Source organism: Syngnathus scovelli, chromosome 12, assembly GCF_024217435.2.
Source record: "Syngnathus scovelli strain Florida chromosome 12, RoL_Ssco_1.2, whole genome shotgun sequence".
In the NCBI taxonomy this organism is placed as follows: Eukaryota; Metazoa; Chordata; class Actinopteri; order Syngnathiformes; family Syngnathidae; genus Syngnathus; species Syngnathus scovelli.
Genome location: NC_090858.1, coordinates 9,997,648 through 10,020,080, shown reverse-complemented (window position 1 = coordinate 10,020,080; position 22,433 = coordinate 9,997,648). Strand labels below are relative to the sequence as shown.

General features: G+C 38.9%; 1 protein-coding gene across 3 annotated transcripts; it reads right to left on the bottom strand.

The window, feature by feature from the left end:
- Positions 1-3: 3 nt before the first annotated feature.
- On the bottom strand, positions 4-19,411 carry klhdc3 (kelch domain containing 3). 3 transcript variants are annotated; one of them, XM_049736616.1, is made up of 12 exons: positions 19,265-19,411; positions 17,648-17,713; positions 16,995-17,215; positions 16,132-16,308; positions 15,338-15,453; positions 14,159-14,230; positions 13,225-13,438; positions 12,988-13,074; positions 11,580-11,688; positions 2,400-2,473; positions 958-1,036; positions 4-189 (listed from the first exon to the last, which is right to left on the bottom strand). In XM_049736616.1, exons 3-12 carry the CDS (start codon positions 17,146-17,148, stop codon positions 123-125), a joined length of 1,149 nt encoding a protein of 382 aa, XP_049592573.1. In that variant the 5' UTR covers positions 17,149-17,215; positions 17,648-17,713; positions 19,265-19,411; the 3' UTR covers positions 4-122. The 3 variants fall into 3 exon arrangements, with proteins under 3 accessions (XP_049592573.1, XP_049592575.1, XP_049592576.1); XM_049736618.1 differs by lacking the exon at positions 17,648-17,713 and having other exon boundaries at positions 19,265-19,387; XM_049736619.1 differs by lacking the exons at positions 4-189; positions 958-1,036; positions 2,400-2,473 and adding an exon at positions 10,889-11,412.
- Between the last annotated feature and the right edge of the window lie 3,022 nt (positions 19,412-22,433).

Sequence of the window (22,433 nt, the reverse complement as noted above, 5' to 3'; positions counted from 1 at the left end):
GGACATTTTTGGATAAATGAAATTAAATCCAGCACAGATCTGTGTTTGACAAAACAGTTCATCCATGCTCAAGTGGACATGGCAGAAAAGAAATATGCTTCTGCTTCATATTCAGCTATCTTTCAGCCATGGGGGGAGACGATTGGCCTGCTGATGTTGCTGTTGGTGGTCATGGCAGACAGTTCCCACCTGGACGGAAAAGAAAGAGACTTCTAAAATCAATGATGAAGATAACAACTTAATAATGAAATGAATTGAAAAATAATATTAATAACGTTTGCGTCATTTGATGTCAAGCGGTGTCACAGAAAGAATCAGGGGAACCTTTGTACAATGGTCAAGATACAACATCAATTTTCATCCAAGCTGAGACAACTGACCACATTCCTTTTCACATTTTGATGAAATTAAATAAGAACACGTGACAGCCCTAAAATACAAAGCAGTTGTAATTAATGGTGTGTGACATCAGTTGGATGAGGGGAGGCTATGATGTAATATGAGAACCGGGAGCAGTGTCTGACAACAAGGTCTAGTACTGACCTGATGACAGGTCAGAGGTTGAGCTCCAGATTGTTATCACTGGCTCTGGTTTCAACACTCCGTCCCTCTCAATGGCTTTGTTCGTTTTTTTGTGTTGTGCGTGTGTGTATGTGTTGGATTGGCACAGGGGCAGGAGATTTCATTGAAGAGTACCGGGAATTTATCAGAATTTTATAACCTCACAACGTCTCTCTCACACATATACGCACACAAAAGAAACTTTAGGTTAAAAAAAACTCTGAACTTTAAAAAGAACTGCAAGGTGGTAGTGATGATGCAAGAGAAACGACGTCAAGTGACAAAATTGAATTCAGTTTTAATGTCCATGTCTCTTTAGACAATGGCAAAGCACAGAAGAACAACAAGGACAATTTAATAAGTAGCATGTGTTTAAGAACAGGATGTTTGTCAGACCTGATATCATGCGGGAGGCCCGACTGCTCCAGACGGTACTGAATTACAGCTATTTTGCATAATGTTTTCAAATTAGGACCTGAAAAAAAGAAAAGAGGGATGAGTCATAGGATAGAGACATTAGTGAAACACAATTTAGAACAGAGCCACGTCACATAATTAAAAGCAGTTAGATCTATGTTATGAAAATCACATTGTTCAAGTTATAAAGTGTACCACATAATAACATGAGGCTTGTGTGAAAACTGAATGAGGCATTAACATAATCAAATGTGCCTAGCTATACAGAAAACACCCACACCATTCATTCTGGACAAAATCGCATAGCAACTGAATGTGTTATGACATATATAGGCTGTGAGCACGAAAGAATTTAATCAAGGACCTTCACCTGAGAACAGGAAGAAAGTCGATTTAGATTTAGACTCAACTTAAATTAATTAAATAGATAATTTTCATTTTAAGTGCAGAAATTCAGGTGAGGCCTGTTTTCCTAATTGTGTACAGATGGAACCTTCTTGGAATATATTTGAAACTTTCAATTGTATTTTATGTCTTTTTGGGAATTCTTCTGTGTACGGGGAGGTCCCAGGTGATCAGGGCCATCGTCCCATAAAAGTGACCTAGTATGTGCAGTGTTGCAAAGACCAGCAAACACCACTGCAATGGTTCCTTGTGAAACTCTGTCCTTGTTTATAAAAACACGTACTTTACGTTGACTATCAACAAATTCAACCACTTCGAAAACAATCCGTCTCAACGAGGTGGGTGAACCATAAGAGCTACAGTCGCAATCAAACCACAAAGTGCAACTACTTCAAACACTTCACTTCACACAATCCCAGAGGAGCTCAGGCAAATCTGCATTCAGCTCAGAATGTACTCAAATGATGCTGAAGGCAGAGTAAGGAGAATAGAAGAAACAACTCTTGGTGTCATGATGTGCTAAACAACTCATTACCTGTCAACCACAGTAAAGCCATTTGTATTGCACTGCTGATAATGGAATAGGCTTGAGTGGCGTGAATGCTGTATAAGGACTGTTCATCATGTTCATCTAAATGCTATTAAAGTGATGCAGAGGATGCGTATCATCTAAGATGAATGTATATATGAAGCAGAAGCTTGTATAGAGCTTGTACTTTGGAGTTGGCTTACACTTCAACGGCCATATGTCTGTCTTCAGGCTAAAAGAGGGAACATATACGTACATATGTACACACAAGGGGCGCACCGATCGACCGATCGCCCAGGATCAGAATGGGCCCCGATTTCCTTAATTTTGGGGGACAGATAATTGGCCGATCCCTTAAAATAAAATCAATCTTGCTCACCAAACTGGCTTTTGTCTGCAGAGGTCCCAAAGATTTAACAGACAATGCCCCTCTACATCAGTTTGGAAATATGTGGGGGGGAAAGCGATGGGTGACAGAGATACTCACAGAAATCTAAGATGTAGAGGTCTGAATGATCCATGAGGTCAAATTCATCACCCATTCCTTGCTCAGGACAGGGACTGCAACAAGAAAATAGCTTGTAGTTATCAAAGAGAAAGAAATTAACACAGGGCAGCATCACCTTCTGCTCCACAAACTGCATTACAAACTGGAACGTAATTTAATTCAACTTCTTTGCACATTTTATCACTGTTAACCAAAAAAAAATTACAGACGATTAAAAAAAAAAAAAAAAAAAAGGTGTGCTGGTGACACATCGTTCAGCTCTCCTTATCACGGCCAGCTTGATTTTAAGCCCACAGGAAGTCGAGCAGTGCAGTAAGACAGGCTGGCCCATACAGATAGCCTCCCAGACATGTGCTGCCGTTCATATCACTGCACATCTGTTTCCTGCCATGGCAACATGCACATATGCAAACACACCTGTAACACACTCGGTGCATCACTGCCAAGAGAAGAGAAACTAAACTGATAAAATAAATAACAATAAAACAAATTTGATTTATTGGACACCTCTCAAGTCGGAATTAAAAGTTAGCACCTGATTCAAACTAGTGCAAACAAGAAATAATACTGCTGATATTTTAAATGAAAACAATACAATGGTATTTATTTTGTTGTAATGCATTCATTTATCCGTGACGTCACCGATTCATTTACAATCATAAAGAAATCAAGTGCATTCAATTTGACTAATCAGATTTCAGAAGTCACAATGAACACTCAGCAGTAACATTAAGCAGCTCTCCAACTTGCCATTTTATTCCCCATAATACAAATTAGTCCAAAACTCCAAACATCAGTCGCAATAACTGACGTCTTTAAGAACACAAAAATAAAGCAGATACTCTAAACATACTTTCTATCGTGGCGGGCAATAGGACTAAAATTGGGGCATTTCTGACACACTTGAGTAGTGAGGACAAAGGGAGATTCAGATGTAATCAACATACATCATCATGATTGGCCAGTAGGGTCCAAATCTATTTTCTGGCAAATTCATACCTTCTATTGAACATCCTTTTTATACCACACACCCGTACATTAAAGGAGAGAAAACATGGGACCAGTACATCCCTACTTGGGAGTTGATTAAATAGTTTGAGGATCCCCCACACCCTTCCAACTCATCAATCTCTATTTCTCTTTCCCGCTGTCTCCGCCACCGCGTCTCCCTCTCGCTGCGTGTTCAGGATGTTGTAAGGGGTTTACACTCCTAATCTTCCCCAAACAAACATGTTTGAGGCTTAAAGCAGCCAGGAGAGGAGCAGAGCACGAGCACAGTCGTCCCAGAGGGCCAGCTGTGGAAGTCATTACGCCCCCTTCCCCAAAAAAAGGTGATCCACCCAGGCTTATAGAGAGCCTTCAATCGAATACCTTCAACAACCCCGTCCCATCATCGGAACACCGGTGACTCTTATCTTTGCTTCCCGTCCTTCATATAGGCCGACTGGCAGTCACATCACTCACGTGTCATGCCTAAAAGGTTTAGGGCACAGGTGTCAAACTCAAGGCCCAGGGGCCAGATATGGCCCACCACATCATTTTATGTGGCCCGCGAAGACAAATTGTGCATCAAATTTGCGTCATTACTAGAATTGCAAATTGTCTTCACTTTTAATAATATTTAATATTTTTTTAAATATTTGACCAGTTTTTACTTGTCTGATTTGAAAATGAGTTATTTGTCACTTTGTTTTGTAGCTTTTACTGTAAATAATATGAGGTACATACATTGATTTGGGTTGACAGTCATAATGGCCCTCCGAAAGAAGCTATGACTACAATGGGGCCCGCGAAAAAAATAAGTTTGACACCACTGGTTTAGGGGTAGCAGGAATGTTGGTAAAGAAAATACCACAGAAAACTAGATGGAGGGAATCTATGTGACATACCGAACTCAAGTAATGGGCACTGCACGTAAGACAAGAAGAAGCAGGCTTGTAAAAGTGCAGACCGATTCAATAGCACCAGATAATGGAGGATTATTTTCACCTATCTTAGTTGCTAGTAGTATCTAGTTGCTGTAGAAAGAAACAGATTAAGTTAGCAATTTACATGCCCGCTTTGATTTTGTACATTTTAAAACAAATTGTGATTTATAACGTGTTCTATTGTGCATTACAAATGGTTGATAATTGCCAAACTGCTATCATAATGTGCTAAACTAATGAGCCCAAGAGACAAGTAGAATAGTTTGTAAAAGAGAAAAATACGCCTGAGCCATTAAGGGTTCAGTAGTTCAGGAAGCAAAACCAATTATTGTGACATAATCATCATACGTGCTGTTGGCAACTCAATTTGTTTGTTGAGTTTTTAATTCTTGTCAGTGCCTCAACATTTGTTGTTAAAGGTTATGAAAAGTTGAACATGTTGGAATGACACCAACAGTAGCATAAGTAACTCCACTGTCTCGAGAACACAATGCAGCGCACTCGCTGTCAACAACTCACACAGCGAGAGAGTGTCAGCTTTGGATGCTGATGCGTGAAAAAGGTACAGATAAGAAAATGCCTTAAGATCATCAAGAGAAATGACAACTATATTGCTGGGACACAACTTTCTCGCCTACTCATGGACAATATTAGCCTGGGTGTGAAATCCAGCAGCACATTAATGTTTTATTGCTCTTTGTAAAACGAGCCAAAAAGATCTTAGAAGTAAGGGAAGGAAAAGGGGGAGTTGATGGAAGCGGGAAAGTCACAGTGTTTGACTTTATGTGGCGTCCTGGTGTTTGATGGTTCACTTTGTTACTCGATCAGCAAAGTATCACTACGTGTGAAAGTTGGTTGTCCCGACCCCGCAACAACGCTGGTTCCCAGTCTAAAAGAAGCCAGAGCGATACTCCCCCACTAAGACAACAGTGGTTGCTATTTCAAACAACACTCATTGAGGGTGTCTAATCACCCAATTGCCGTCTTCTCTAGTAAAGCGCTGACGTCTCCACCTAATTATCTTTGAAAGTAGGCCACTGAAACAGTAGAAAATCAACTACTGTGCTAAAACTAATGAGGGAACATTACTGAGCCAAGGAGGATTCCAGATTGGGAATTCGTCCATGTAAATGCCAAACCGTGTTGTAAAAACACCAGCAAGAAATGCCAAGTGTTGGTTGGGAAAGTTACCGCTGATGATCTGTTGGAGTGTTTTGAGTCATTTCATTGGCGATATCCTCATTCTTGGAATGATACGATCTTCATCCTGTTCCTTTCGCTACAACATCCTATTGAACTTTGCTCCTTCGGGACCATCTAGCTCACAGGAACTTATCGCACACACTACAACTTCCTGTGAAACACCTTATCAGGTTGAACAGACACTTTTAATTAGTTTTGTAAGCCTTTTAGAGAAGAAGAAAAAAAACAAATGAATTTACAGGGGGAACAGATGGTTCTAGTAAAAATTATGGCAAAAATTAATCAACACTGGGATACAGATTCCGTCATAAAGCAAAATCTGCATTTTGAGTCCCACTTCTGAACCTAGATGCGTGATGCACTGGTTGTAGGCACAACTATGCGTGTATCCAAATTTTACATCGGACTGCTGACGGTTGGTGATGTTAATTAAGCTTCCTTTGCTTACCTATTTTAAAATGGCATAGTGGATTCTTGAGAAACAGTAAACGACGGTTTCGTCAATCCAATTGTTATCACTCATTGTTAGATTCTCATCCATTTTTTTCTGCCTTAATCTTTGCTGTCTCACCAAGTCTTACCAACATATCTGTGCCCCCTCCTGAGTGGTGGCTGGATGTTGGATTAAGACCTGTAGCCCCATGATGAGAGTGAGACACTAACTACTTCTGGCTCCTGAAGATGCCTGTCTTCAGATTAGACAATGCCAGTTGCTAATTATATCTAAATGTCAAATTCTAAGATTTGATTACAAATCTAATTTGCCTTTCAAATGGAGCAAAAGTGCAAACTGGCCCATTCACACATTTATTTATTGTGCTTCTCTTTGCAGGGTTGTTTTTTTTTTTTTTTAATCACATTACACCGACACAAACTTGGAGCTGATGGAAAGAAGGAAGACATGAATTACTATTTTGGGCGTAACACAGCTGGTTACAATCTATAGGAGGTGGTAGAGGTGGCATATTAAAGTTTTAAAACTCTTGCCACATTATCCAGCTGCAATTCATAAAATGGGTGTCAAGGCCAAATGGCGCAGGATACTCAAGATGATGCTGTAATACTGAATAATGAACAGCAGAAACAGGTTGTCTTTTTATGGTTGATCGCAAACCATATGTGATGCCTTTAAACCTTGAGTTATAGAAATCTTTTCTTCTAGTCACAATTGGTCAAAACTAAAATATTTAAATATGTAATAAATGAATCATTGTTCTTCAGAGCACATTTGCCACAAAATACCATGACAGGAATATTGAATCCAATGTTCGACTTTTATTTTACATGTCATTTTACTTGAATGACATTACAGATTGTCACCTATGCAGGTTGTTTATTTGAGCTGCCGTGGAGCACTCACCCCTATGACACCATAACGTATACAGGCTGTTGGTGGGTTAAGGAGGGTTAAGATGGAGATGAAATACTAGCATGGTAATGTCTTTGAAGGGTAAATCACCGAATTGCTGTGCTGCCCAAAGGTCTTGTACCGCACGTGCGAGATGCCCCAAATCCATCTCAGGTCACCTCGCTGTTTGACAAGTTTTATCTCAGCCATATGAAACACACACAAAAGCCGACTGTCAATTCCTAAAAGGAAACCTCTGCAACCTACCCTTTGACACTAAAGGGATAATGACAACATGTGTATAACTGAAGAATTGATCATCGTGTTTGCGTGGAGCCAAGCGTCTCCGTAGCATGTCTTAAAATGGAATACGACAAGTGTAGCTGCAATGGACAACGATGTACAAGGGATTGACCATAAATTCAAAGTTAAAATGTATAAGGTGTCATTAGCATTATATAAAATACAGTAGGAAAGGACAAAAAAAAAAAAAAAAAAAGGTTCAATAATCAACTGGCAAAGTCCAACGTAGTGTTTAGTCTAAAATTGAAACTATCAGGTTCAGTGGTGATAAGCTACACTTTAGCCAGCTGGACTATCATAACAGCAGCCCTTTCCGCCATTGATAAGGTGCTAAATGGTATTATAGGTGATATCGAGGCACCAGACTTTTGACCTCCTGATCGGCAAAACAAGATCAGTGGACAAGGTAGAAAATCACTGGCTCAGCAAATTGCTGTTTTAAATTCACAAGTCAAATTCCACCCAGATTAAATATCATGGTGAGATTTTGGTGGAATAAACAAGAGGTTTTGTGTTGGGATGTTTTGGCTACCAGTGAGATTACCTGCTATGTGGTCTCCCTCGAAACGAGTCGTAAGAAACCACACAGTCTCTCGAGCTAGACACATGGGCCAACAACTTGAAAACTATGACTTCTATACCACCAAACATCTCAACCATTTTGTAGACTGCTTACCTTATTCAGTAATGAAAATGATTTGCTTTAAGAATAAATTCAATTTGGCAAGATTGGTTTGAAATTTACAAAACAGCTTCTACACTACAATTAAAGGCTTTATTAAAATACTACTTTTTAAACAAAAGGAACTACAAAGGTGTTGAAACAACACTGCATTTAATCTCAAGTCACTGCACTTGGGAATGCTTTACATTTTAAAAGAAATATAAGACGTTAGTAATATTTTGAACTAATTACAATATTTGTTAGTGTAGTACTGTTGGATGAATCAATTGCAATAATAATAAAAACTTAGAGATTATGTCAAACAAGATTTTATATCTATATTATGGTACAAATACAGTTTATTATGACAAGCAGTAGATTCTCCCAAACAGCTTGGAATCTGTCTGCTCACAGTGTGCCAATCTGTTACGTCCTTGTCCCACTATACCCCTCAAACGATGCCCAGTTCCCAACCTTAAAAATAATTGAGCAATTTACCATTCCCATAGAATGTTGTGCACTCATCTTAGCTGTGCCACTTAAAGCTAAACAAGATAATTTATAAAGCTGGAGTATGTTCAGTGACTTGCATGGAGCTCAGAGATATTGGATGTTTCACTTTGCAGGGTATGCAGTTAATTGCTTTGGTAGGTGAAGGTCAGTGCAGGTGGAGTTAGTCATGCATGGGTCGTCCTTCGTGGGGCAATGAGCAGGTCTCGGCAAATGAGTGTAGCAGAGGTGGTAAGGGCAGATCAAATTGCACTCCGTGAGAAAGAATGCTCCCTCAGGTCATAAATCAGTGATGGGGCAGAATTTCGCGCCTCTCTGGAGCTCAGCATGCCAATTTACACTAACGTAAGTGGCACTCTAGGCTGCCAAAACTATCCAGCCATTTACCCTTAAGCAATGTGTACACTCCATTTGTGAAGCATGCTATAAATTGGGTCAATTCCTGTGCAAAAATGACACATGGACTCTGAATAAGCTGTATCAATGATCTTTTTGTCTAAAACCAATTTTTACATCCTATACAGAACAATCGGTATTAATGATCGTTTTGTCTAAAACCAATTTTTATATCCTATACATCTTACTCACCTGCTGCATTTAGCTCAGACTGATCATTTCACACATCAAAATGCCTTTGAAAGCTGGGCGATTTGGGAGTTCCGGGGTTTTATTGTACTTCACTAAAGCAATAAATAATTGCCAACACAAATCTAAGACTGAGAATAAATATCAACAGAGGGGCTCTGTTCAAGATCAGTCTGAAAGGACAACCAACCCAGGAAAACAAAATGTGAGCCATAAATTTGAACACAATTTCCTTGGGCCGACCGACCAAATGAGCAGACTCACAAAAGAACACAAGCAACGTGTCCGGCGCATAATTCATGGGGCCTGTGCAAGCATTCGTCAGCTGCATAAAGACAGATACCAATAACTTTTTAGGCCTGTTAACTGCCCTCCTGTTGTTAGGTCATGTAAAAACAAACACACGAACCAGGCCCCTTTATAACAGAATAGTTTAAAGTAAAAATAAAAACATTTAAAAAAAGATATTGTAGTGCAAATTAACACGGATGGGCAATCTTGATTGCAAATAAAAAAATAAAGGAAGTAATAATAATAAGAAAACAAACTACTTAGAAGCCACTTAGTGAGCATTTGTGCGTCTTACCACAGTGTGTACTCGTTCTTATGGGAGTTCCTGTGCGTAAGAAGCTTACAGGTGCTCATCTAAACAAACATGAAATGCCAGTCAATAGAAATGTGTGGTCAATTTGTGACAGGAATCTTAACCTATGTGGATAGTAACAAAAACAGTGGTTTGGGCCAGCCAAGTGGACTAAATTGAGAAGACCATTGATTTGAAGATTGTGGAGTTAGTGTGTTGTTACTTTCATTGTTCTGGTGATTCTAACCACACTGACTGATGAATTTTACCAACTCAAGCCCAGTTTGTTCTCAACAGGAAATCGAGTCCCTGTGAAATCCACTATGGGCTAATCCTGGGGATATGGATATCCAGGGGAAACAAAACAATGTTTAAGTATGTTTGACTGTACAACACAAATTGGAGGCAGGATAACTTTACAAGACACAAAAACACAAGGTACATTATTTATCATAAAATGGTTTTCATTAGTGATCAGTATTTCTGGTTCACTTCAAAATGATTTTGCTTAGAGTAGTGTCCTGTGAATTTAAAGTGTAACATTACACTTTTTTTTAATGGTGCTTAAAAAAACGTGACTGATTACTCATTTGCGATTTAAGTTTAGTGTTTTGCTGTTCAACAAATGTAAAATGAAGACCTTATTTGTACACTTACGTCACCATTAAAAACATGTTCAAATATGGCTTGTACATTTAATAAACGTTTTATCATGGGACGGTGCAACTTTCTATTAGGTCCTGTTAGGATTTTTTCTCCTCAAATCATCAAACTGGATATTGCCCAGCATCTCGGAACAGATTATATTCAACATTTAAGATTACATTGTATTTAAGGTATATAAAAAAAAAAATTAAAAAAAAAATCAAACACAGATTATTGTCAACATCTTTAGTCTGCTGTTACTTATCTGAATAAAGCCATTCGGAAAAATGTGCTTCTCATACTGCAAAAATGCCTCACTATAAACCCGTGATAATTTTATGATTATAAATTTTAGGCAACAGATGGAAATTATTTTTTTAAGAACAAGAGAACTTAAAAGTAGCACCTTCCCAAGGCTTAAACGAATTCAAAGTAATACAAGTAACACATTTCGGGACATTTTCTGACCTAAATTGCTGCCAAAATTTGCAATGCTTACAATATCTAAATGAAACACAGTTTGACACTGAGAAACCGAAAAAAAAAAGTTTTCTCAATTTTGATAAGATCCCAGAGCAGTGCAGTTATCGATCATTACTGTACTGCGGTTAAAAGAATGTAGCTCTGATAATCACTGAATACTTTAGGTGTGGTTTTAACCAAGAACCGATCTCAATCTTACATGAACAGTGGAAGGAGTTGAAACGTCATCAACATTTTATTACTTCAGTCAGTTGCAAATTATTTTTGTGAAAATTGTGGCGTTTTCTTTCATTAACAGAGGGGAACCAACAATTTTGTCCATGTGTGGAAGTAATATTATTTGTACTGTAATTAAACCTATGATACAGAGGCCATCCAGACTGAGTTATCATGATTTGAGGTCTGAAGGATTTCGGGCCTGTAGACGTAGTGGGGCTGAGAGGACTCTTATCCGCAACCTTCCCATCTGCACTATCAGGTTTTCCCAGTGGGGTTTTGACTGATAACTCAGCTTTGTGATAACAATAGCCCAGGTCCCAACTATGCTGGGCCATCTAAAAGCCGTTAGTTACCTCATTAGTCCGCTGGCTACTGGCCTAGAAACAGCACAGTGGCACCTTAGCAGGTACCAGTCAGTTATCATTACTGCCTTATGACCACCAATGAAATCATCCCAGGCGATCGTCTACAGGAGCCAGACCATCACATTGGCATGTAGGGAAGAGAGAGCAGTCCTTCCTCTAAATTTGATCATGATTTAAATTAGAAGTTAAACTAATCTGTCTTACTTGAGAATGTCAATAAATACGGCGAGTAGTTGTGTATCAAAGCTTGACTAATCAGTGCCTAACATGCAAAGCTGTATCTACTGTATGTGACAAACTATTTAAATCTTTTTTTGCTTTACCTGGTTCCTCCAAAGAGGATGATTCGATCTCCAACCATGCAGCAGCACTGACGTCTCCGAGGACATGGGCCTTTCCCCTTGGGTTCTATTTTTGTCCATAAAAAGGCTTCTGCACAAACACACGTTGATAATGATGTTGATTATTTGGGGATAAAAAGATGCATACAGTACCGTATTGACATGTTATACATACAAACCCGTTCACTGATATTCAGTGCTTTCTGAACTACATTAACCGTGAAGATTTTACTTTCTTTAATGCAACTTAAAAAATGCATACTACAGTTCCAACGATTAATCGACAACTAATCAATCATCAAATGAATCGATAGTCATTTTATCAATACATTTCTGCCAGAGAATATTCTCAAATTTCCGTAGTCTTCCATGAATTCAGACCTAATTTTTTTTTTTTTTTTAACTTTGCTTTGCAAAACAATGATCAATAATTGTGTCTATTTTCTAACATGTTACATCCCAAACAATCAACTAAATCATTACTAATATTAGTGCATTTTCTGCACTTTCCATTTAGAAAATGTTTCTGCTTTGTTATGTTTTTCCCCATTCATTGATTAATCAACAAATAATCAACAAATGTATCTATTATAAAACTCATTATTGGTTGCCCTAATTAGGTGATCAGGGGTCACCAACCTTTTTCAAGCTGAGATCAATTTTTGGGAAGGGCTACCTACCAGTTTGGTACGCATTCCTGAAAAATAAGCGAAGACATTGATCACGCTAATTACATCTCACAATATTTAGGAAACAGAATAAAATCATTAGGCAATACTTCTATAGATCTACTTATGAGATTCTTGGGAGCCTGTGGGCACTATGTTGGTGACCCCTGCCATAGAGCAAAAACATATAACCAGGCATATCCACAAGTCAGCCGTTTGAAGTGTAAAACTCTTGATAATTCTTCTGAAAACCGTTCACTTTAACTTTGAGGATAGTTGTGGTTCAAATTAGGAGGACTTATGAATATTTCAAAATATGTCCATAAACATATTCTTAAGTTTGTTTGAAGTGTCTTCTTATTTATTGAATATTTTAATATATTTACTATATTAGCCCTGAACTGCCTGCAAACATTTCGCCATCCTGGTATATAGGGATAAAACAAATCCTGAGGGAGACCGTGCTTTGGGAGATACAACATACACACATGCTTGGCAAAACATTAGATTGGTTGACTGCACTGAACATTAGAACAAAGATTTATCCCAGATTGATAATGGAATAAAACCCATTTATTTTCTGAACAGCTCATCCTCACGGGGGTGTGCTGGAGCCTATCGCAGCAGTATATGGGGAGTAGGCGTGGCGCACTCTTAACTGGTTGCCAGCCAATCACAGGGCACAAGGGAAAGAGCAACTGAGAGATGTAAAAAGCATTCACCTGGACTGAATTTCCAGAGATCATTGAAGTGCTGGTCCATATTGGCATTGTATCCTCCAAATATGTACAGCTCTCCCTTGTAGCAAACTACATATGCACATGGACAAGAATGAGAGATTATATTAACCATTGAGCATGAAGATTAATAACATTTGCATATATAACATAACTCGCTGGGATGAATATCAAGATTTGAAGCTAAATGGCAGTGCAGTGCAAGTTGAATGAGTTCCTTACAAGCTGAGTGACTTCTTCGTCCATCAGGTGAGAGCTGTGTTGCGGGGCTGCTCAGCCAGGTATTGGTCTGCGTATCAAAAACTTCTATCTGGTTGCAGTAGATCTCATTGTGGGAGTGGAATGGACCAAAATGGTCTCCTCGCCCTCCAAATACAAACATTTTTGTACCAATGATGGTTGCTGAGTGGAAGTCTCGCCAGCTTGCTGGAATGCCCTAAAAGGAAAAAATAGAGTGCATTTGTTTAAAAATAAATAAATAAAAACAAACAAATCAAAATAACGGAATGATCACAAATAAGATTTCATATCTTTTGACCCCACATCACACTGTTGTTATCTTTACACTGAGATGAGACATGAAGGGAAATTGTGACACCTAGCGGACGCTCTTAAAAGAAACAACCAGAGTGCCAGGGCGGAACGCTGTTATTTTGCAGTTGGAATAGAGTAATCAAAAGAAAAATAAATCCAGTTTTATGGAATTTTAACTGAAAGTGATTGCAATCAAATGGATGGTAAATCGGTAAGATGAATAACACAGCATACAATAACCCTTAATAAGAGTCAAATATGTGCACTCAGCATGAATAAAAACATGTCATGTTTAATTGATGTAAAATCAACAAGTAGAACTTTACTTTAATAATTCTAAATAATTGTGCACATGGCAGATGTGCTGTAGAATATAAGATGCTGATTTAATGATAGTGTTTATTGCAGAGGTACTCCATGCACTGGACACTAATAAAAAGTTCTAAATTGTGTGGTTGGCCTTTTAAAACATTTGCATCCTCTAGTTAGAATGCGTATGATCCTGAAAACTAGAGATCATTGCAGGAGTGAATGAATTAAGCCTTGCTGGATGAGCTAACATTTCCCTTCTTTTCAATTAAAGATTAAAAAAAAATATATACGTATATTTTGTTAAACTTACCATGGTATCAATTAAAGACCAATGCATGGTAGTGGTGTCCAGCTTGTGGATATCATTGGAGAAGCAATCAGCCTAGAGAGCAGGACATGAAAGGAATTAAATACTTGAATTTTCACTAGACCAGCGTGGTTACCAAAAATTCATACTAAACTCAATTTGCCAACAAGTCTAAAGCACACATATACGTATATTAGTCACCATCTGAATACTTTCTAAGATAACACATTGGAACACTGCATATTAATCTTTTCCCCCCTGTTGGAATAATTGTTTTTGCAGAAGCGCTGGTCGGCCTGAACCGGAGGCCTCATATATTTGCTTAAACAAAGATCTCTGTCTAGTTCCGGGGTGTTCTTAGAGTCCCTTCCTTTCTTACCTGTGAGAGGCCCTCACTAGTTATGAACAGAACACCTTTGTTCTTTGAAGTTCTTTCTCTTAATAAACCTTGTAGTTTGTATTCATAAATTGTTGTTGACCGGGACAGTTTTTCTTTGATATAAAGTGTTACAGAAAAGACATTACATGTTGAAGTAGTTGCACATAAGTTATCCCATATTTACTCAACGTTTGCTTAAGTAGACTTCATGCAAGTTATCTCACATTTACTTAATGTTTGTTGGAGTGTTTGCACGAGAGGTATCTGATTATTTACTTATTATTATTGTTGTGTGAAACTTAAGAAAGTCTAGAGCATTGTTTTACAGGGACACGGCACCCAGCACGTTTGGAGATCGCAGCCGAGGACAAGGCTGCCAACCAACTAAGGACAGACTCTGCATTGCTGGGGTCACGAATCGGCCAAGGCCTCGCACCACACAACATTCGTTAGTTAGCTAATCTACGTTGCTACAGCTACAATCTCCCCCCCCTTTAGTGTAGCAACGCCTTTTGTAACCAGGGCAACCAAAATAAAAAGAGGAGATAGTGGAAGAGGAGCTCAGAATTGGTGGAGGTCTGTAACTGGGCCTTCTACGTAATTTTCCTCGCGAGCAAAAAGAATACTGGTTGTCTTCTCCTCTTCTTTCAGTGTGTAAAATAATGTCTGATGGTACTTAGACCTGACACCCCCCTCATCGATCTTCATGTATGTAGTTTTTCCAAGTGGAGTTACTGGACAACTCCTATCTTTCGCGACATATTTTTTTCCATTACCCAGAAGGAAACAGGACAAAGACTCACCAGCTGCTCGTAACCTCCAAATATATACATCGCCTTCAAGAGTACACAGGCCGAGTGGCCATCTCTTGCCCCTGGAACGGCCCCAGAAATATTGGGTGTGAACCATCTGTGGGTATCTAGAGAACAGGGATGGCTTGAATTAATTGTCAGTACTTGACATCAAACCTCTGGTAAAAAGTAAGCAGAGATTTGGTGCGTGTGTTACACGTGCTATTTTGGCCTAGTTGTATTATATAGCAAGAAATAAATATCTGCATTGGAGTCTTCAATAGTGGGTTCAATTAAAGGATAGCCTGTAAAACAGTCTTAACAAAAATATACCACAAACAACGCAAGCTCAAATTTTCTATTCTTTTTATTCTCATGAGTGTCGTAGGCGAGCTGGAGTCTATCCCAGCTGATGTTGTATTTTGATTCACCTGAAAGATCATCAGTCTCCTTTTGGGGGGGACTGCACAAATTTGAGTATATTTACTGTTGGGTGAGAGGCTGAAATTCAACTACAGGATTTCGACAATGTGAAATTTATCAATTATTTTGCTAATTGATTAGCAATTAACCATTGCACCTATAAACTACTTGTTTTAAACATTTGTTAAACAAAACTTCCTTTGCCAAGTAAGAGAAAAATGTGGATTTTGTGAACCATTCCAACCCTAATTTACACCTATGTGTATATATCTTATATATTTTAAGTACAAGAAAATTGAATATGATGATTATTCCGCTTAAAGAAGTGCCAGACTATCAATGCAGAAAGGTTTGTAGATATATTGTGAGCATTCTCTACTTACTGACGTCGAATGCATACAGCACATTGCAGGCCCCTTCGGTGTCATTGCGCCCCCCCCACAAGTAGATGGTCTCATCCAGTAGCACCGCCGTGTGACCATAACGCATGTATGGCACTTCACGAGCCCGCTCATGTCCCAATGGCCTCACTGGGGGCAAGTTCATCCAGCGCATGGACACTATGGCATTAAATTGTCAAGGAATTAATAAAATGGTAACGCAATGCGGGCAAGTTTAGACCTCTCTTACATTCCCAGATGATTGGTTTGTGGATACATTTTCCTGAACTGTTTCATTTCTGTTTGTCTTGCTGGATAATATTTCACCAATTACTCATTTGCAGCTGACAGAAGGGGGGGGGAAATATTTTTAAAAATCAATCAAAAGGTAAAACGGCGTGACAGTAGGCACTGCTGCGGAACTGACACCAAAGGGAAGTCTCGGAGAGCATGCAACCTGATGAAATCAGGAAACAACAGCTGAGATGTTCTCATCTCCAATTCAAATGAGCATAAGCATCTTCAGGAAGGTTTGCTTGCTCTGATCTTTTGGCACACTCCTAATATGAATGCTCAGTAACTGCAACTGCAAAACCCAGGTTGTTGTCACCTCTATTGTTTTGTGAACAATTATTTATAAATTCTAACCAAGTGGAGGCTGACTAAAACGAATAGTAATAAAAAGTGATGCAAAATGTAGGCAACTTCTCAAGCAAGCACATTCTGTACATTTACTTCAGTATGACATTTTTAAAGGTCATGAAAAAAATTTAACATAGCAGCAACACAAGACATTTCAATGCAAACTTGACTATTTGCACTTGTTGACTTAAATGGAAGCCTTGCGTTTATCCATTCTAACTTACCAGTGTTGAAAACATGCACATCGATCTGACGGAGCGTCTCATAGTCTTCGCCGGAGCAGTAGCCCCCAAAGGTGTAGACCTTGTGCCCCACGGCCACTGCGGCATGATTGACTCTCCGTGGCCCTCCTTCAAGGTGGACCGACCAGCGCAACATTCCACTCGCCTGCACCTCTGCGTAGTCAATCACTTCATCACCATCAGACCAATTGCCACCATTAAACCTGTGAACACAAAAAGAGGAGTTTAAAAAAATATTTAAAAAAACTCTGGTGATAACTAAAGAACATTTCCTGGACTAGCTTAACTCCTCATTTCATCAAGACAAGTTAAAAATTGTACTTCAAACATTACCTGTGCATCTTAGGTCTGGAAAAAAAATCACATTAGATTATTTCTTATAAGACATGTATTTGTTTTGAAATGTGAACAACTCTCAAGTCACCCAACGTCAATGAAAGTTGTTTCCAACTTTGGAGGGGGGAGGAAAAAAAAAAAAAAAAAAACCTTGAACAAAATTGTTGATTCCCTTCCAAAGAAAGAAAATAGTTACAACTGGTGGGACTGGAATTTGGCAAAATGCATAACAGGTTTTTTGGTATTTTTTTTTTTTTTTACAGAGACTAAATGGAGGCATAAAAAAAAAAAAATACTACCGTAGTGAAACATGGAAGAAGCTTGATTATGTTCTTGGGCTGGCTCTTGCACAGGGTGTCTTGGATCTGTGGAGCATAATATGAAATATGAAGATCAAGTGGAGCAGGGCGATACAGCACAAAAGGAGGGGGAAAAAAATCTAACTTTAAATTAAAACTTGCAAAAAAAAGGTAGGGCAGGAAAATGTCAACTCTAATTGGCTGTTGTGATGTACATTTCCACCGCATCTGATCACGTAATTATGCTCACAGTAATCAAAGTATCATGACTATAATCATTCTGAAATTTATGATCACAAATCTCAATAATCTAAGAGCAAAATGTGCTTCTCCGCTAAAACCATCCACGAACAGCAAAGAACAAAACCTATGACTATTCTGAAGTGACTTCCTAGGATAGTAGATCTAAATGTTACCGAATATCTGTGCAAGGTGCCGAAAATTGCAGACAGGCGAATACGCCCTTAAAATGTGAGCCAGCCGAAGCAGTTTGCTCATGAGAAGTGGGTCAAAATTCTTGCAAGTCTCAATGACTTACAGAACTCGTTTGCTGGTAATGTTAATCTGAAAAGGTTTAGCCTGAAAAGGTTGTGCAACAAAATAGTAGATAAATCGCAAAGTGTAGTCCATTTACCATAACCTAATTTTGTCCAGAACAGTATTATTTGTGTGTATTTGACATATCATGCATTTTTGCACAATTGAAAAAAGTTCCTATGGGTGCTAATAACAGGTCTCTGACATTCTTTGGTCTCATTTAATGGAGGACAAAGAAGTGCAGCACACTTCCACTCGCAACACCATGAATGAATAGTTTGGGAGGGGAGTTGATAAGAAACACATTCTTGCTTTTATGATCTAATACTCAGTATTAGAGACCGAATATTTAACAATATAGGCCCATGCGAGCAAAACATTTTGCAGCCCCCACTCTGTTTAATGACCCACTTTCTTGTTGACCCCCAACCTTTGTTTGCTCTTAAAAATACATCCCTACGCGACCCTATCTATTTTGAGCCCCCCTATCAGAGGGGTAACACCAGATCTAAACTACGATTATTTTACTTTATCAAACATACTGTAGATGCTGTGCTGTGTATTATACAATACACACATGTCTGTACATACATTAGAAGCAAGGCTGGGTTTGCACAACGGCATGTTGTCTTCTGCAGAAGGTTTAAGTATAACCACCACTTGAGAGGTGGTGAAATGGGTTCACAATCCAAAGTGTCATAAGCGATCATGTGTCTGATTTAGGAACATCAACATTAGACTCAGTGGGGCAGAGCCATAACACCTTCCCACAGCTTCATCCACCAGCTAGTTAGGTTTAACAGGACGTTTTTACCGTCATATCTGTAAAAGACAGCGAGGTTGTCACAACCAACATAGACGATCTTAATGTTATCTTGTTCCGCAGTCAAGCGATAGTATGAGACTTGGCGAGTAAGCTAGGCTAAAGCTAATCTACGCTACCTTATTTAGCGCATGCAGGACTAGAAAATGACAAGAGTTATAACAGCGACGTTTATTTGGATAAAACACCAGGTTGGTGAGTGCACGCCACGACAGCCAATAAGTTCTCATGTTAGTATGTTTAGCATAGCTAGCTACCTTGGAGAAGAGTCGGAGGTGGTTCACTGATGATTTTGAACACTGGCAGCAAGGCAGGCAAGGGAGCCCCTTGAAGGGACGCTGTGACGTGTCGGCAAGGGAGCGAGTGCGCCCCCTATCGCCTCATTCACGACTCAACTGTCACGCTCATGGCAGTCATGTGACGGACACCACTTACAGTTCCGGTTTTTTTCTGGTAAGGCACGGCGTCTAGGAATGTTAATTGTTCAACGTGCATTGCAGGACTGACCAGTTCGCTTCCGTAGAAGGAAAAGTAGGGCATCTACTGCCTGCTTATGTAAATAATGTATTCATATCATGACTGTCATCACTATCATAAGCCTGGTAAGGCACCAGATGGGGGCGACACTGTCATAGTGCAGTGGTTAACCCCACTAGTTTCATATGCACAGTCACCAAACCCCTCTTTAATGGAAAATAAAATTATTTTTTTCAAATTCAAGACATTTTTTTTTTTACTGGTGCACAAAATGAGCCATGCATGAACATCACCTTGTTCAAAAAACAAAACCAACACAACTCACAACAAATTACACACCTGCAAATCAGTGTGACTTCTGCTGTTGCCTATCATAAATTTACACAATAAAGCAGGTATGTTCGGACCTCCACAGTGGAGCTCTGCCGCACCCCTAAGACCGACTCACCGAACTCCTAGGGTTTGATGGAACCCAGGTTAAGAACTACTGTGTTAGTGGCTTTGTCCTTTATGACTGTAGGTCATTTATTTGGTCGCATAGTTATGTTAATGACATAGTTCCTTATTTGTTCACATAGGATTAGATACATCATTTTCTCTATATGTTGATTGATTGATTGATATCTTTATTTCGAATATCCAAAACAAAAAACAAAAAAAAACAAAACAAATAACACTCTAAAGTGCCACATATAAGTCCATACAACAAACAAACAAAATATAAACCAACAAACAAAAAAATACATAAATAAATAATAATAATAATACATAAGTAAATAAATCAGTAATATATACTATAATATATACTTGAGTTACTCAGTTACACTTTGTCAGAAATGTTTACCTTCTACGCCTTCTACGTTTTTGTTGTTACTTTGAAATTTTGTACATAAAGACTGGTTTCCCACTCATGTCTACTGTCTGCTTCTAGGTCCAAATCCTGCATTAAACGTGACAGTACGTACTGACCATCATGGACCCAGCAGACTCAGAAGACCCAATTCACCGAGCCGTGAGGCACCAAGGACCATTACTCGGTCAACGTGAGCATCTTCTGAAGACTGTTGTGGACTCTATTCAGAACCTTTGCACCATCGTGAACTCAATAGCCGCACAGATGGCGTCCAGCGTCCCATTACTGATTTCATCACCTGCTCAGCCCCGCATCTCTAATCTGGGAGATACCAACTCACTGACAACAGCTTTTTTCCCTCACTGGGAGCCCAACATCCCATCGCCTGAACAATATTTCGGGGATGTAGGAGCTTGCGGCTGGTTCCTGTTAAAGTGCTCCCTGTTTTTTTAGCAACAAGCAAGTGCATATTTGGACGATGGCTCAAAGTTGGCCTATGTCATCAACTTGCTTCGGGGAAGAGCAGGAAGATGGGCCAACGCCTTATGGGAATCAAAGTCAGAAATCTTGGAATCATTTGCTTCATTTTCTGAGGAGCTGCAAAGAGTTTTCGATCAGCCTTTCATTAATCCAGCTAATACGTCAGGACTCTCAATCAGCTGCAGACTTTAATTTACGGACTGTCTGAGGAGCTTCAAAATCAGATGGCTTCCCGAGATGAACCTGAGACTCTTGAACAATTAATCTCTGTAGTAATGTGGATTAACAATCGCATCAGAGAATTCACCTCCTGATCTCTCTTTGATTCCTCGTGAATATCACTATTTAGGGGAGGTGTTTTCGAGCGCTTTCCCGGAGGGAGGCAGACCAGTGATGAAATCAATTGATAGGTGGGAACTTGTCGATTGATTTCATCACTGATTAGCCTCCCTCTTTTGGAAACATACTCATATTGACTGTGGTTGACAGATTCTCCAAGATGGTTCATTTTGTTCCATTGCCCAAATTCCCCTCCGCCATTGAGAAAGCTAACAATGGTGGATCATGTCTTCAGTTTCATATTTATATCAGCCTCCACTATTCCCCTCCCAGGAGCAGGAGATCGCTGTCTTGCACGTATCTGGCTTCCCAAATGTATTGGTCGTTAGTGACCCCAAGAACGGGACAAGTGAAGAGCTCGTGGACCTGTTCTAAATTATTTTATTTTTTTTAAGTTATGGGGCATTGTGATTTCCTAGTAATTGTGTAGAAAATATGAAAATGTAAACACTTGCAAAGTTTTCTAGGAATAGTGTTTCATTTTGACATTAAAATGTTTCCCACCTCAAAAATCCTTAACAAGATTGTCTTCGCATGGGTGAATACCATCAGTTATTAATAATAACATAATTTGAGGTAATTATCATTTTTTTAGACTTAGGAAGTGTGTATCCAAGTTTAATAATACATGTTTAAAAACATCGCTGTATAATATATTTAGAAAAAAAATCTAAATTCACTTTACAGGGTCTATAATAAAAATACTAAAAAAAAAAAAAAACGTCATAAAAATATTCAAATAATAATGAAAATGTGGCAAAAAGTGTTATGGAAAAGCTGTCTCTCATCACAATCGATAGAGGGCGCCCACCAATTAATCCTTGCTCCAAGGTTTTGCAGCATGCAGTTCCTGTGCTTCAACTGTTGTCGCTGTAACATGACACGTCTTCTAATATCGGGCAAATAACATGAGCAGAAGCTCCAGTTGGATCACAATTTTTTTCAGCATTCCACTGCAGCTATCCATAAAAAAAAAAAACGCCTGAAATATAGACCATTAATCATTAAGCTGTCAGTAATAGAGTACAAATTATTCTAGATTTTATAACCATGTTTTTTTAACATCAGAGAAGGTTCATATTGGTTGTGCCGTACTTATTCCAATCAGTGTTGTAGCATTTTTCTAACATTGCTCTCGTTGTTTAGGATTACCACATACATTTTCCTTTTGGTCTAATGGGCTAATTAAATGAACAACTGACTTTATTAGGTTTGGTATTCATGTCTGCAATTTTTTTGCATGCGGTTCAATGAATTCATTAGAATAAACATAAAGT